At 38.8% G+C, this 15,139-nt stretch overlaps 1 protein-coding gene and 1 long non-coding RNA gene across 3 annotated transcripts in view; one reads left to right on the forward strand and one right to left on the reverse strand.

Moving 5' to 3' along the window:
* The window catches only part of LOC137137883 (uncharacterized), a 38,015-nt gene extending 35,835 nt beyond the window's left edge, over positions 1-2,180 (reverse strand). For both annotated transcript variants that reach the window (XR_010915838.1, XR_010915839.1), the window contains exons 1-2: positions 1,369-2,180; positions 408-443 (exon numbers count right to left, since the gene is read on the reverse strand). This is a non-coding gene — a long non-coding RNA (uncharacterized lncRNA). The remainder of the gene's footprint in view (positions 1-407; positions 444-1,368) is intronic.
* A 2,550-nt stretch (positions 2,181-4,730) lies between these two features.
* LOC137137852 (putative butyrophilin subfamily 2 member A3) overlaps positions 4,731-15,139 on the forward strand; it is a 35,919-nt gene continuing 25,510 nt past the window's right edge. The window contains exon 1 of the mRNA XM_067524629.1: positions 4,731-5,076. Coding sequence (XP_067380730.1) covers positions 5,007-5,076 — 70 coding nt within the window. The 5' untranslated portion in view covers positions 4,731-5,006. The remainder of the gene's footprint in view (positions 5,077-15,139) is intronic.

Raw genomic sequence — 15,139 nt, forward strand, 5'->3', positions numbered from 1 at the left:
AATTCCCTATATCTAAATATCTCTATTTCTGGCTGAAAAATGCCTCCAGATGACATCACTTGGAGGAATTATGGAAGAGTTTGTGTCATCTTCTTGCTCACAAAATGGAGTTTATAATCACGGTCAATCTGCTTTTTTGAACTCCTAATGATGAAAAACTCCTCCGGGTGATGTCATCTGGAGGAGTTTTTCAGCTAGAAGCAGAGAAATATTTTAATATAGGGAAGTCAGAGGGACGTTTAAAAGCATTAATGTAAATGTATTGTTCAATGCCCTAAACTAAAGCCATACAGAGCCGGTTGAACATTGGTGAAGTCGCCCTTGAAGCCCATGAATTCTAGTTCCCACAGTGATGGTGGAGTCAGACATTTAACATCTATAGATTATTAGATGAGAAGTTCACCAACCTTGGTTTGTTGTGTCACACAGCAGAGGCATCACAACTACAGAGAAGGTGGAGTGGAATGTTACTTTGACATATGACAACACAGTTCTACTTTAGAGAAATAGGAAACTCGTTCTGAATAATAAATCAACAAGGATCACAGTCCAACTAACAAGCAGTTGGTTTGAGACCATCAGAGACCTGCACCATGAAGTGAAATATCAGATCCAAACCTGTCAACAGTCAAAATCTTTCATACAGGATCCTGACGAAGACCAAACCAAGAATGTGGTAAATACTAAATAAAAATGATAGATCGGTCAAATTGTTTTTCTTCTCCACACTTTCCATTGGTGTGAGCAGCACAGTGGTGCAGCGGTTGGTGCTGCACCTCACACCCGGAAGGTCACCGGTTTGAATGCAGCCTGTCTGTGTGGAGTTTGCATGTTCTCTCTGTGCTTACATTAGTTTCCTCCCACAGTCTAAAGACACACGTTAGGTTAATTTGAGACTCTAAAGTGTGAATGTGAGTGTCAATGGTTGTCTGTCTATGTCTCTCTGTGTTTGCAGAGAGACATAGACAGACAACTTTTTTATTATAACAGTAATCCACACAATGTTAAACTGACAGTGTCATATGACAGGACCAGCTACTACAGGAAGACAAATGATTCTGCTGCCGTGTCAGCTGGACTTAACATGCTTTACTTCATGTATTTTTGTTGTGTATATCACTAATTTATGTTTTATGGTTTGAAATGTTTTACAGTAATAAACATTTGTGATTTTTTTTATCCTGTTTCTTGAATTTTTTATTGTTCTCTTGTTTCTGGATGCTGATAAATATAATTGCATGACAAAATGTTTAATATGAAACCTTTCCACCATATTTCAACTTGTAACTCACCACCACTCTTCTACAACTCAGCAGACTATAGCAGACTAGAAATGAAATGATTTAAATTGTACAAACTTGTACTTACGGAGCAGAGTTTGAAGAGATGTTTGGTCCATTGTACGACTTGGTGGCTGAGCTGAACACGTTTGATCACAGTTAGTCACACTTCCTTCCTCTGTCTAGGTGAAGGTGTTGTTTTCTCTCCAACACTTGTCACAAAATACGTCTTTAAGTTTATGATACTACTGTGAAAAGAAAATATTAAAATGAAAATAGTTCATTCTTGGATTGGGGCTTTTATTTATCTGGACTGATCAGATTTTAGTAAGACTCCTTTTATTTGCTGTTAATGCAGCACTCAACACTTTCTCCATGTTTGTGTGATGTAAATTTTTACCTCAATAACTCCATCAGTAGAACAAACCTGTATCCTGACAATTTTAACATTGTTTTCATTCATTCACTATTTCCAGTTTGTTATTTCCTTAATGTTAAGCCTGGTAGTTGAACCCCTGTCAGCCTGTAGGTGAGAGAGACCACAGTACTAACAAGGCCAGTACAACCTGTACTGTTGTTGTCACTTCCTACAACACATATTCTTGATTAGAAGTAGTTAGAATAAGAGTAAAATATTTGGCTAATGCTGCTTTGTTTGCAGTTTGTATTTCCAACAACTCACAAGAAGCGAAAGCTAATAGTTCGTCCCACTGCAACACCATCAGTTTGGACTGAAACGAACGAAAGAACGAAGGACTCCAGTAAAACTGAAAGTGACTAAAACAACACTTCTTCCATTCTATTGTCATATATTTAATAGAAAATCTAACATGTAAGACATATGTGTACTTATACAGGTATTTACTGAATTCATAAAACTCAAAGCAGAACTTGTAAGACATTAATTCATAAAGAAAAACTTTTAAATCAATGTGTTTTGATTTACAAATCACATTGTGTGATACAATTTAGTGATGTATTTTATATTTTAATTACCTGTTGGAAAACATCCACTGACTCTTTGCACGTGTCCCTGTCACACATTGTCTACTCCTCACTGTCTTTATACTACATGTCTCCCAAAGCCTCCTACTTCACTCTGAGGATTGAGGATCAAAGTTTGAGGAGAAATAAGTGAGGATACACAAGAGCATCCTTCACCAAAGTCTTTGACTTGATCCACACATCCTTTGTTGGACTACATAACCCTGATTAAAAGAGGTATTCAACACCAAACAGAACGGGAAAGAAGAGGAATCGTGACCTATCCAGAGCAGTGGTTCACCACTTTCATTGTTTATGAGCCTTTCAAATACTACTTGTCTATCAGCCCTTTGCTAATGAAATAAGCAAATAAAAGTGAAAGTCTTTGAGTCATTTTTAGAGTTTGAAGCACTGGTCTAAAGGACAGATATCAGTAAATATGTATTTGAAATAGCAGGTACATACATGTAGAAGCTCCTAACGGCCTCGTGTTCTGAAGATGGTGTCTAAACCAGAGATTATGGCTCTTTATTGAACCTTTACTAAGTTGTACCAGAACAATATGATGATTAATTCATCATATTGATGATTGAGAATGATTCATTCTGTTACTGTCACAGTGTTTGTGGACTCAATCAGAGCAGCAGAAGTGGAGACATCCTGTTATTTGGAAAGGCAGCTGAAAGCATGACAGAGGCCTCTTGTGGTAAAAGTGTGCAGCTGCACTGATGAGCACATGATGATGAAGCTGTGTGGGAGTCACATGATTTGTAGTATTTGTAGAAAAGACTTGTAGGAAGTTTGTGGATTTGTGTGGTTGGCTCCTGTTGTGATGGACACACGTCCACAGATGTCACTAAAAGCTCTGTGCAGCTCAGTGTCCTACACAGTTATTGAAAGCAGAGACAATTGAGACACATAGTGCAACAGATATTTTTCTGATGTCTATCATTTGTTTGACCCATGTTTCAGCCAGCTTGGTTAAGCAGTAACTAAACCAGTTTTTTAAGTTAAAACAAATGTATATGAATATTTAGCAGTGGATTGATTCAGGTCTTTGCATTTTAGAACAAAATGTCGTTGCGCCCGCTGTGGCTTAAGTGTTTGTTTCGCTCTTGAACAAATACTGTATTTGAATTCTCCATTTTGTGTTAGAGGCTCAACACGGTGGTGGACTGGTTAATGCTACTGCCTCACAGCTAGAAGGTCCCAGGTTTCAAATCCACCTGCCACCTGCTCCCTTTCTGTGGGGAGTTTGCACGTATTTGATATATAGGCTGTTACTGAGCTAAGCGGTCAATGCTGGGAGATCTAATACTAATAAAACTGTGAAAATACTACAAGAATAAATCCTGCACTTGTGAGTCTAAACAGGATCATGTACTAATACTTAGTACTTGAAATAACTGCTGTGATTTTTATAGTATTTAATATTCTACCACGGTCATATTATCACTTGGGACTAAATTAGTTAAATATTAAAAGGAAAAAGTCAAAGAAAAATCTGCAAATATTTGGGGTTTTACATGAAAAATTACTTGCCAATGAGTTCACTTCATTGAAGAATCTAATAATAATTTCAGCTCTGCTTGCATTGTTTTACTGTACAGATTTTTAATTTTTTTCTGCCTCTTGCCCAGTGACTTTTGGGAAATTATTTATTTTGTACATTTTTGTTTTTTAATCATACACACTTCTTTCATATCATATTTGATATCGCTCATTAGGAGCAGCTTTTAGATGTTTCCTGTTTCTAAGTTGTTAACAATTCTTTACGTAATTTATAGTATTTAGATTTTCACTAAATCCTGAAACTTTACAATTTATTAGTTGGCGCTAGATCATCTGCCCTATTAACTATTCTTATGGTTCGCTTTTGTAAACTAAAAATGGATTGTGATTTGTTCCAGAGCAAAAATATGTTGTGTCATCAGCAAACAGAATACAGTCAATCAGTTACACATTTCTTTTATATACAAACTAAATAACAAAGGACCCCAGACAGCACCTTTTGGGACCCCACTATTTATTTTATTATGCTTTCTAGGAACAGTTATTTAAGTTAATGTATTGTAATTTATGAGAGTCCAAACATGAGGAATATGTTATTTGGAGGTGAGATTTCGCTTTAATTAATTTTTTTTTAAAAAGAAAAAACTGTACAGTAAAATTGCTTCAAAATCCCTCTAAATAAGAATGATTTGAAATGTTCAGTTAACCATTTAAAACAAAGTCTCTATCACAATTGAAACATGAACATAACCAGCATTATATTTTTACTTTTTATACATATCATTAAAATGCAATTTGTTAAATCTAAACAAATATTCATTACAACTCTCATCCAGGATTTTCACAATAATTTTTATTCTATTTCCAATTTGAATTTATCATTTCCAGGAAGGAAAAGACGCTAATGCAACCGCAAGGAGGCACAAGCCAGTGACTTCCTGTACCAGTCTGTGTCAGGAAGAGCATCGGACATATAACACAGGCCAAATGAAACATGCGAATCATGACTTTCATAAGTAAAAATCTATTTATTTGTTAGTTACTAAGCATCAATTGGCCGCTACCATCACCCGTACTTACGATACTGGGAGCGGTCAGTGGATATTTCCAGCAACAAAACTTTAGCGGAAGCTAGTTTCTCTGCAGAACCTGCACAATCAGTGGTTGAGGGATTTTCCTTCATGTCATTTAAATCCGCTGAAAACCAATTTGCCTCAGTAGAAGATAAAGATGTTTGATTCCAGAAAGATCTTATTTGTGTGTCTCCTCCCATGTTCCGTGATTTGTTTAACCTCTGAAGGTAAGAGCACCGTTATAATCATGACTCGACATTAACGCTAACCCGTTGTCTTTTATTACCAATAAGAGCAGTTTATCAAATCCCCGTGAAACCATCTGAGGTGCAGAGGAGCGATAACTTGTCCTCCACCGTCCCTGTGTTAGCCACAACAAGCTGGTTAGCTACTTGCTAACTGCTACACGCTGCACGAGCCCCATTTAACGTGCTAAGTGCCACAAATGCTGGAGCACGCGGATACAGCAGCACACACACTCCCACACCAGGCAGGAGCTGTGAGCTGTGTCTGGCAGGGGACAGGAGACAGACAGTCAAGATGGAGACATAGATTTTTATGACGTGATCCTTATTCATTTCATTTCATTACTCAGAATGAAATCTGTTCTTCTCAAACTTAATATTTCACTACATTCACTGAAATTAATGCTTCACATAAAGAGCAGCAGTAAACAGTTGTAAGAGTGAACAGAGTTTTTTCAGTCTGGACCCACAACACACTGTCTGAGCATTTGAGACCTAATCAGCACCTTATTAAAATATAATAATAATAATATATTTAATAATTTTACCTGTTGAAGATAAAAATACAGCAAACCATGTTTTGGTTCTAATTCCAAGATTTCTCATCAAAAGTAAGAAACTGAGGATTCAGATCTTTACAGCACATGTGCTGTTTTTACATATCGTGTGTGAAAATATTCATCATTAATATTAATAACATTATTATTATTAGTAGTAGTAGTATAATAAATGATGATGATGATGATTAGTCATAGTTTTGTTTTGTATTTATTATTACAGGACAAGCACCAAACTAGGACAGGAGATATACTCAACTAGTATGTGCTGTTTGAAATTTGTTTGTTGGGTTCAGAAGTAGCTGAGTTTCTGTCATTTTTCTTGAGTCTGCTGATTTAGTCTGTTTGTTTTTAATAGAGTAAAGAACTGTAGGTAGAAAGTTTTGCTCTTTTGGTGAAGTGGATATTTGGTCTGTTGTTGGTGGTAGTTTCAGCTTAGTGATCACCGAGCTTCACACCTTTCAAACTTCTTCTACTTCTATTTCTCTACTTTGCTTCACATTAACCCTTTTATAATCCGAAAAGCCTTTTCTTTGTTATACTATGTGTTTTCAGTAGATCCCTGTTCTCCTCCGCAGACGCAGGACATGGCGTCCTACTAGGGGTTGACATGTTTCTCACCTGCGCACTCTCACCTAGGCCACTTTGTCACCAGCCTCTTTTTCTCTTGCCCTGTGGAACTGCCAGTCTGCAGTGAACAAGGCCGACTTCATTCCAGCTTTTGCTACACACTCAGCTGTTCACCTGCTTGCACTTACAGAAACCTGGATCATGCCACAGAACACGACCACCCCAGCTGCACTCTCCACCAATTTTTCATTCTCTCACACTCCTCGCTCATCAGGTCGGGGGGTGGGACTGGACTTCTCATCAATGACACCTGGAAGTTTCCTCGACAGCACCACTCAGCAATCTGTCTTCTCTGGAATATCATTGGATAGGATCACAGCACGGATTGCAGTCCAGGTGATTGTGATTTATCGACCACCGGGCCAGCTGGAGAACTTCTGCGATGAACTGGACATGTTGCTGTCCCACTTCCCGGAAGAGGCCAATCCTCTCATCGTCATGGGAGACCTGAACATTCACCTGGACAAACCACATGCGGCTGATGTGTTTGCTCTTCTAAACACATTTGACCTGAGTCTGGTCTCCACTCCTTCGACCCACAAAGCTGGCAACAACCTCGACCTCATTCTCACCCGGAACTGCACCACAGACAACATCTTGGTCACTGATCTGCATGTATCGGATCATTTCTTCGTTCAACTCACAGTCTTTATCCCTAGACCTTCGCATTCTCCTCCCACACTTGTAACATTCCGGTGCAACCTCAAGTCTCTCAACCCGGCTCGATTCTCCTCATTGGTCTCCGCAACTCTGCCCCCAACACAGGACCTCTCCATCTGCGATTCAGATACAGCCACAGACGGCCTTTGCAATACACTTACATCATGTCTGGATTGTCTCTGTCCCATGTCTCTGAGACCCGCCCGTCTCTCACCTTCTAATCCGTGGCTCACTGACGGGATCCGTGAACAACGCACCACGCTCAGGGGTGCTGAGAGGAAGTGGCGCAAATCCAAGACTCCATCTGCCCTTGCTGAGTATCAGAATCTGCTTGGACGTTTTCCTCACAGTGTCACCAGGGCAAAGATCAATTACTACCAGGAGAAGCTCAGCAACACCTCGGACACCAGAAAGCTGTTCTCCACTTTCAAATCACTCATCTACCCACCTTCACCTTCGCCATCTACCTGTCTCACTGCTGACAACTTTAGTCTTTTTTACCAACAAGGTGGCAGCCATCAGCTCACAGTTCTCTCCTCCAGATGATGACATCCGTCTAACCTCTTCCAACACTGCATTGCTCTCATTATTTGCAATTCTGACTGAAGATGACGTATCCACCCTCCTCCTCTCTAATCATCCGACCACCTGCACTCTGGATCCAATCCCTTCCACTCTTCTTCAAGCAGTTGCACCTGCACTAATGCCAGGTATTATACAAGTCATCAACACATCTCTCAAAACAGGGACTTTTCCAACCTCTTTCAAACAGGCCTTGATTACCCGACTGCTCAAGAAGCCTTCTCTTGATCCCTCTGTCGTGGAGAACTACCGACTCGTCTCCCTCCTTCCTTTTCTGGCCAAGACTATGGAAGGAGCAGTCTTCAACCAACTCTCCGACTTCCTTTCCAAGAACAACCTCCTCGATGTCAACCAGTCTGGTTTCAAGAGGGGTCATTCCACAAAAACTGCACTCTTGACTGTTGTGGAATATCTTCGAGCTGCAAAAGCCACAGGTCAATCATCTGTCTTAATTCTACTTGATCTAACATCAGCCTTTGACACTGTGAACCATCAGATCCTCTTGTCCACACTCTCTGATTTGGGCGCCTCTGGATCAGCTCTAGACTGGCTTTGTTCTTACCTATCGGGACGAACCTTCAAGGTATCCTGGTGGGGGCATCTTTCTCACTCTCATAGCCTCTCTATCGGTGTGCTGCAGGGCTCAGTTCTTGGTCCTCTCCTCTGTTCTATCTATACTTCATCCCTAGGTGCCATCATTCACTCACATGGTCTTTCCTATCACTGCTACGCTGATGACACACAGCTCTTCCTGTCCTTTCCACCGGACAACTCCACTGTCTCATCGCGCATTTCAGCTCAACCTCTCCAAGACCGAAGTCCTTGTCTTCCCAGCCAGACCTTTGATGCAACACAACATCAGCATCAACATTGGATCTACAGTGATTGTCCCACTAAATCGGCCAAAAATCTGGGGGTCATCATCGACAACCAACTGAGCTTTAAGGACCACATCTCCTCAGTCTCTAGGGCTTGCAGATTTGCTCTCTACAACATCAGGAAGATCAGACCCTACATCACGGAATATACAACCCAACTCATTGTACAGGCGCTGGTCACATATCGTCTTGATTACTGCAACGCTTTGTTGATGGGGTTACCGATATCCACAATCAAACCCTTGCAGATGATCCAAAATGCAGCAGCTCGCCTCATTTTTAATCAGCCAAAAAAGACCCATGTCACACCACTTTTAGATCTTGACACTGGCTTCCTGTAGCTGCTCGCATTAGGTTCAAAGCTCTGTCTCTTGCTCACAGGGTGGTTAACTCGACAGCTCCCACTTACCTCAACTCACTCATTCAGGTCTACAATCCTTCTCGCCCGCTGCGGTCTGCCAACTAACGATGTCTGGTTGTCCTAGCACCGCATAGAAGACACCAAGCAAAACTGTTTAGCGCAATGATCCCACGATGGTGGAACGAGCTACCAAACACTGCACGCTCAGCTGACTCTCTCCCAATATTCAAAAAACTGCTGAAAACTGAACTCTTCCGCATCTTCCTATGCACGTAAATCTCTTAAAAAAAAAAAAAAAATCCTTTCTGCTCTTTCTCGCACTTGCATCTCGTGAACTGTGAACACTTTTCTGATGGGACTTTGCTTTGATGTTTTCTCCTTGACTTAGATTTTTGCTGCCTTGTACCTCACTTGTAAGTCGCTTTGGATAAAAGCGTCTGCTAAATGACTAAATGTAAATGTTTTATTTCTACTTTTTTCTTTTTCTCCTACCTGCCACCTAATTACCACTACAATTGTTACTCTTAACCTTTTTCTTTTTTCTTCTTTCCTAAAAAACATCTTTATCAATATTTTATTTTTATAGTATAAAAGTTTGTATATTTTCAGAGCTCTCCCATTTCTACTTATTTAAAACTTTTATTCATATAAAATATTATTATGATTAATTAATACAATAAATAATAATAGTTTTTATTAATGTATGTATTTATTTGTTAAAAATTTATACATAATTATTATTCACTCATTCTACTGAATGGCCTGTCTTAGGCTCCTGATAAAGAGGCACCTGTTGCTCTGGGTGGAACAGTATGGGTCACTAAACTTCAAGACCACCACACTTCTCTACTGTTTCACCCTAATAAACAGGACCCTCCTCAGGGTCTGGGAGCTGTTTTAGACGTGAAACAAGCAGTGAGCTGCCCCTCACTGGGGTTGAGAGCGACTCAGAGCTAGAGAATGAACACACCAGCTGGACCATCCTGGAGACCCATGAATAAGTCCTCTGATTGGGCCTCCTACAGAGGAATCGTGACCTATCCAGAGCAGTGGTTCACCACTTTCATTGTTTATGAGCCTTTCAAATACTACTTGTCTATCAGCCCTTTGCTAATGAAATAAGCAAGTAAAAGTGAAAGTTTTTGAGTCATTTTTAGAGTTTGAAGCACTGGTCTAAAGGACAGATATCAGTAAATATGTATTTGAAATAGCAGGTACATACATGTAGAAGCTCCTAACGGCCTCGTGTTCTGAAGATGGTGTCTAAACCAGAGATTATGGCTCTTTATTGAACCTTTACTAAGTTGTACCAGAACAATATGATGATTGATTCATCATATTGATAATTGAGAATGATTCATTCTGTTACTGTCACAGCGTTTGTGGACTCAATCAGAGCAGCAGAAGTGGAGACATCCTGTTATTTGGACACAGATGTCACTAAAAGCTCTGTGCAGCTCAGTGTCCTACACAGTTATTGAAAGCAGAGACAATTGAGACACACAGTGCAACAGATATTTTTCTGATGTCTATCATTTGTTTGACCCATGTTTCAGCCAGCTTGGTTAAGCAGTAACTAAACCAGTTTTTTAAGTTAAAACAAATGGATATGAATATTTAGCAGTGGATTGATTCAGGTCTTTACATTTTAGAACAAAATGTCGTTGCGCCCGCTGTGGCTTAAGTGTTTGTTTCGCTCTTGAACAAATACTGTATTTGAATTCTCCATTTTGTGTTAGAGGCTCAACACGGTGGTGGACTGGTTAATGCTACTGCCTCACAGCTAGAAGGTCCCAGGTTTCAAATCCACCTGCCACCTGCTCCCTTTCTGTGGGGAGTTTGCACGTATTTGATATATAGACTGTTACTGAGCTAAGTGGTCAATGCTGGGAGATCTAATACTAATAAAACTGTGAAAATACTACAAGAATAAATCCTGCACTTGTGAGTCTAAACAGGATCATGTACTAATACTTAGTACTTGAAATAACTTCTGTGATTTTTATAGTATTTAATATTATACCACGGTCATATTATCACTTGGGACTAAATGAGTTAAATATTAAAAGGAAAAAGTCAAAGAAAAATCTGCAAATATTTGGGGTTTTACATGAAAAATTACTTGCCAATGAGTTCACTTCATTGAAGAATCTAATAATAATTTCAGCTCTGCTTGCATTGTTTTACTGTGCAGAATTTTAATTTTTTTCTGCCTCTTGCCCAGTGACATTTGGGAAATTATTTATTTTGTACATTTTTGTTTTTTAATCATACACACTTCTTTCATATCATATTTGATATCGCTCATTAGGAGCAGCTTTTGGATTTTTTCTGTTTCTAAGTTGTTAACAATTCTTTACGTAATTTATAGTATTTAGATTTTCACTAAATCCTGAAACTTTACAATTTATTAGTTGGCGCTAGATAATCTGCCATGTTAACTATTCTTATTGTTCCCTTTTGTAAACTAAAAATGGATTGTGATTTGTTCCAGAGCAAAAATATGTTATATGTCATCAGCAAACAGAATACAGTCAATCAGTTACACATTTCTTTTATATACAAACTAAATATCAAAGGACCCCAGACAGCACCTTTTGGGACCCCACTATTTATTTTTTTATGCTTTTGAGGAAAGGTTATTTAAGTTAATGTATTGTAATTTATTAAAATCCAAAAATGAGGACTATGTTATTTGAAGGTGAGATTTAGCTTTAGTTATGTTTTTTTTTTAAAAAGAAAAAACTGTACAGTAAAATTGCTTCAAAATCCCTCTAAATAAGAATGATTTGAAATGTTCAGTTAACCATTTAAAACAAAGTATCACAATTGAATTTATAACAATTGAAACACGAACATAACCAGCATTATATTTTTACTTTTTATACATATCATTAAAATGCAATTTGTTAAATCTAAACAAATATTCATTACAAATCTCATCCAGGATTTTCACAATAATTTTTATTCTATTTCCAATTTGAATTTATCATTTCCAGGAAGGAAAAGACGCTAATGCAACCGCAAGGAGGCACAAGCCAGTGACTTCCTGTACCAGGCCCCAGTCTGTGTCAGGAAGAGCATCGGACATATAACACAGGCCAAATGAAACATGCGAATCATGACTTTCATAAGTAAAAATCTATTTATTTGTTAGTTACTGCGCATCAGTTGGCCACTACCATCACCCGTACTGACGGTACTGGGAGCGGTCAGTGGATATTTCCAGTACCCGTGCAACAAGCTAGTTTCTCTGCAGAACCTAAACAATCAGTGGTTGAGGGATTTTCCTTCATGTCATTTAAATCCGCTGAAAAACCAATTTGCCTCAGTAGAAGATAAATATGTCTGATTCCAGAAAGATCTTATTTGTGTGTCTCCTTCCATGTTCCGTGATTTGTTTAACCTCTGAAGGTAAGAGCACCGTTATAATCATGACTCGACATTAACTCTAACCCGTTGTCTTTTATTACCAATAAGAGCAGTTTATCAAATCCCCGTGAAACCATCTGAGGTGCAGAGGAGCGATAACTTGTCCTCCACCGTCCCTGTGTTAGCCACAACAAGCTGGTTAGCTACTTGCTAACTGCTACACGCTGCACGAGCCCCATTTAACGTGCTAAGTGCCACAAATGCTGGAGCACGCGGATACAGCAGCACATACGTTGTCGTAGTGTAACTAGTTTCTTTAACAATTTTTAATTTTATTAGCTGCCATGTGTGTTTTTTCTCTGTAACAACAGAGGACAAACAAACTGTTCTATAATTTTCAGTAAAATTCTATTATTTATCATCTATTGAGAAAATTGGACAAAAATCTAATTTACTAGTAGCACGTTACTCTAATAATATTACATATATGCATATTTTTGTCACAGTGCACGTCCTGTTCCTGGACTTTTATTTTGTGGCCCCTTCTCCCTACTTCCTGTCCCTGGTTCTTTTGCCCAGCTTTACCGTCGTTGTCCCTCATCTTTTGCACCTGTTCCCTCCTCTATTTAAGTTCAGTCTTCCCTTCACTCCCCTGCCAGATACTTGTCGTTGTTACCTCACAGTAGACTCTGGACTTTGAAAAATCTGACTTTGTGTTTCTTGGACTTTCTTGGCTTCATGGACTCTTTAATCCTGGACTCTGTGCTTTTGTGTCGTTTTTGGTCTGAGGTTTGTCTTCTGTTGATTTCTGTGTGTAGGTTTAGTTTCCAGTCCTGTCTGCTATTCTGGTCCTGGGTTTGGTGTTTAGTTAGGCTTTGCATTCTTCAGTTTCAGTGGCCTTTGTTCAGTTTGTTCGTGTCTGCCTCCCTTTAGTTCATGTGTTACTTTATGTACTTCAGTTATCTTTTCCCTCCAGTGTGTTTTTGGTTGTTTACTTACTTTAGTCGTTAATACGTTTGTTCACTTGTTTGTATCTTTTCATATTCAGGTCAATCTCTTTGGCCTTTTCCCGAGAGTTCGTTTTGTTTAAACTTTTAGGTTTCTTTGATTTAGATACTTTTATTTTAATTTTTTTTACCCACCCTTCATTTGTGTAGTTGTGTCCCATGTTTCGTAAGTGTATTTTGTTAAGACTGTTCCCGTAGTCTTCCCCTTGTCTTTACCTGTTTAGTAGTTATTGTTATCCGTGTCATTTGTTTCCCCTCATGTTCGGCTCCTCTGGATAGTTTGTCTCTATTCTGTTCTGGACCTGTTTCTTGTAGCCTCCTGTTAGGAGCTGTTAGGTTCCGTTGGACATTTCTTTTAAGTTTCTGTCAATAAAAGGTCCTTTTCGTTCATCCCTCGCATTGTCTCCATCCCTTAACCAAAACCCTGACAATTTTCCCCAGTAATAAGTTGTTAAAAGTGGTATTAAAAAGTAACAAACAAAATTAATGTAATACTGTTACAGTTGCTTCATCCGCAAACAACTTTACTTTTGTTTTCACCACATCAACGATTGACATAAAACATTTAATGTTCGTCGTATTAGCAGCACGTAAGAGTGAGTTGGCTGAAATATGCTCATTTCCACTATTGACTCTCCATCTCCGTCTATTTTTAATTTTTCAGATTAAAAGCTAATTTAATGAGTAAAGTAAGAAATTACTTTTAATGGGGACTAATAAGAAAATGAATAATATTATTCATTTTAAACTGAGTGATGAGTAATCTATTACATTTTTGAGTAACAAGCCCAACACTGAAGGACACATGTATAAACACTCAAACCAAAGTGCTGCACAGTACAATAGTTTCTACTAAAATATGATCATCTGATAATGTTTGCAGGATCATATAACACTGATGAAAGCACTTTAAGCCTCAAAAGAAAAAGACAGCAAAAATTGTTCAAATGTAATTTTGAGAAATTGAAATATAAAATAAAACTATATAGATAAATATTTCTAATGCAATATAATCTCTGTTATTGTTGTTAATATGTTAAATTAGTTTGATTCTTTTTATTCTTTTAGGTTTAGTCTTTATAACTGTCTCAATATTAACTAATTGAATTAACAAATATTTCCTAAAGAACCAAATGACTGACTTTTTCTTATTCTTCAGACTCTCAGGAGCTCACAGTGAGGCCTGGAGACGATGTCCCTCTTCACTGTCGGGGTCCCAGAGACGGTGACGTTGTTATGTTAAGCTGGATCAGACCCGACCTGAGGTCAGAGGGTTTTGTCTTCTTTGTCAGAGAGAAGCGCTCGTATGAAAAGTACCAGCTTCCATCTTTTCACGGTCGAGTGGAGCTGAGAGACCCAGAGATGAAGGACGGAGACTTTACTGTGATTCTGAAGAACGTCAGCGTCGATGATGCTGGAACGTACGAGTGTCACGTTGGAAAGAGCAACACAGGAAGCAGCAAGACACACACACCTGAGCACATGAGCATCGTCTACCTGAAGGTTGAGGACTCAGGTGAGTTTAGTGTATCATAGTGTGTGTGTGTGTTTGACGCCTGACACCTCACATGTGATTCTGTTCTTACAGGTCCCACAGCTGGAAACATCAGGGTTGGAGGAGACAAGGAAGTAGGAGTTGTAGTGGCACTGTGGGTTTCAGTAGTTGCTGCTCTTCTTTTTGTTGCTTTCGGTTGTTTTTACTTGATAAAAAAACGTCCTGCAGTACAACAAATCATCACCTATCAGCAGATAACACATGTCTAAGATATGTGTTTTATAGTGTTATTTATGATTGTACACATGGGGTCTGAACTCTACTGGCTTTATGAAGCTCCCAGTAAAAAAGTAAAAAAGCAGTGGTTCCTGTATGTTTAAACAAACGTTGTCCCACATGCCTCAAATCAACATTTCCTAGTGTGACATTTAAGGTGGAAATATGGTGACTTCCATCGATTTGGAGAATATTTATAATAGTAATACTACAACTTCAACTACTAC

Source organism: Channa argus, chromosome 12, assembly GCF_033026475.1.
Source record: "Channa argus isolate prfri chromosome 12, Channa argus male v1.0, whole genome shotgun sequence".
In the NCBI taxonomy this organism is placed as follows: Eukaryota; Metazoa; Chordata; class Actinopteri; order Anabantiformes; family Channidae; genus Channa; species Channa argus.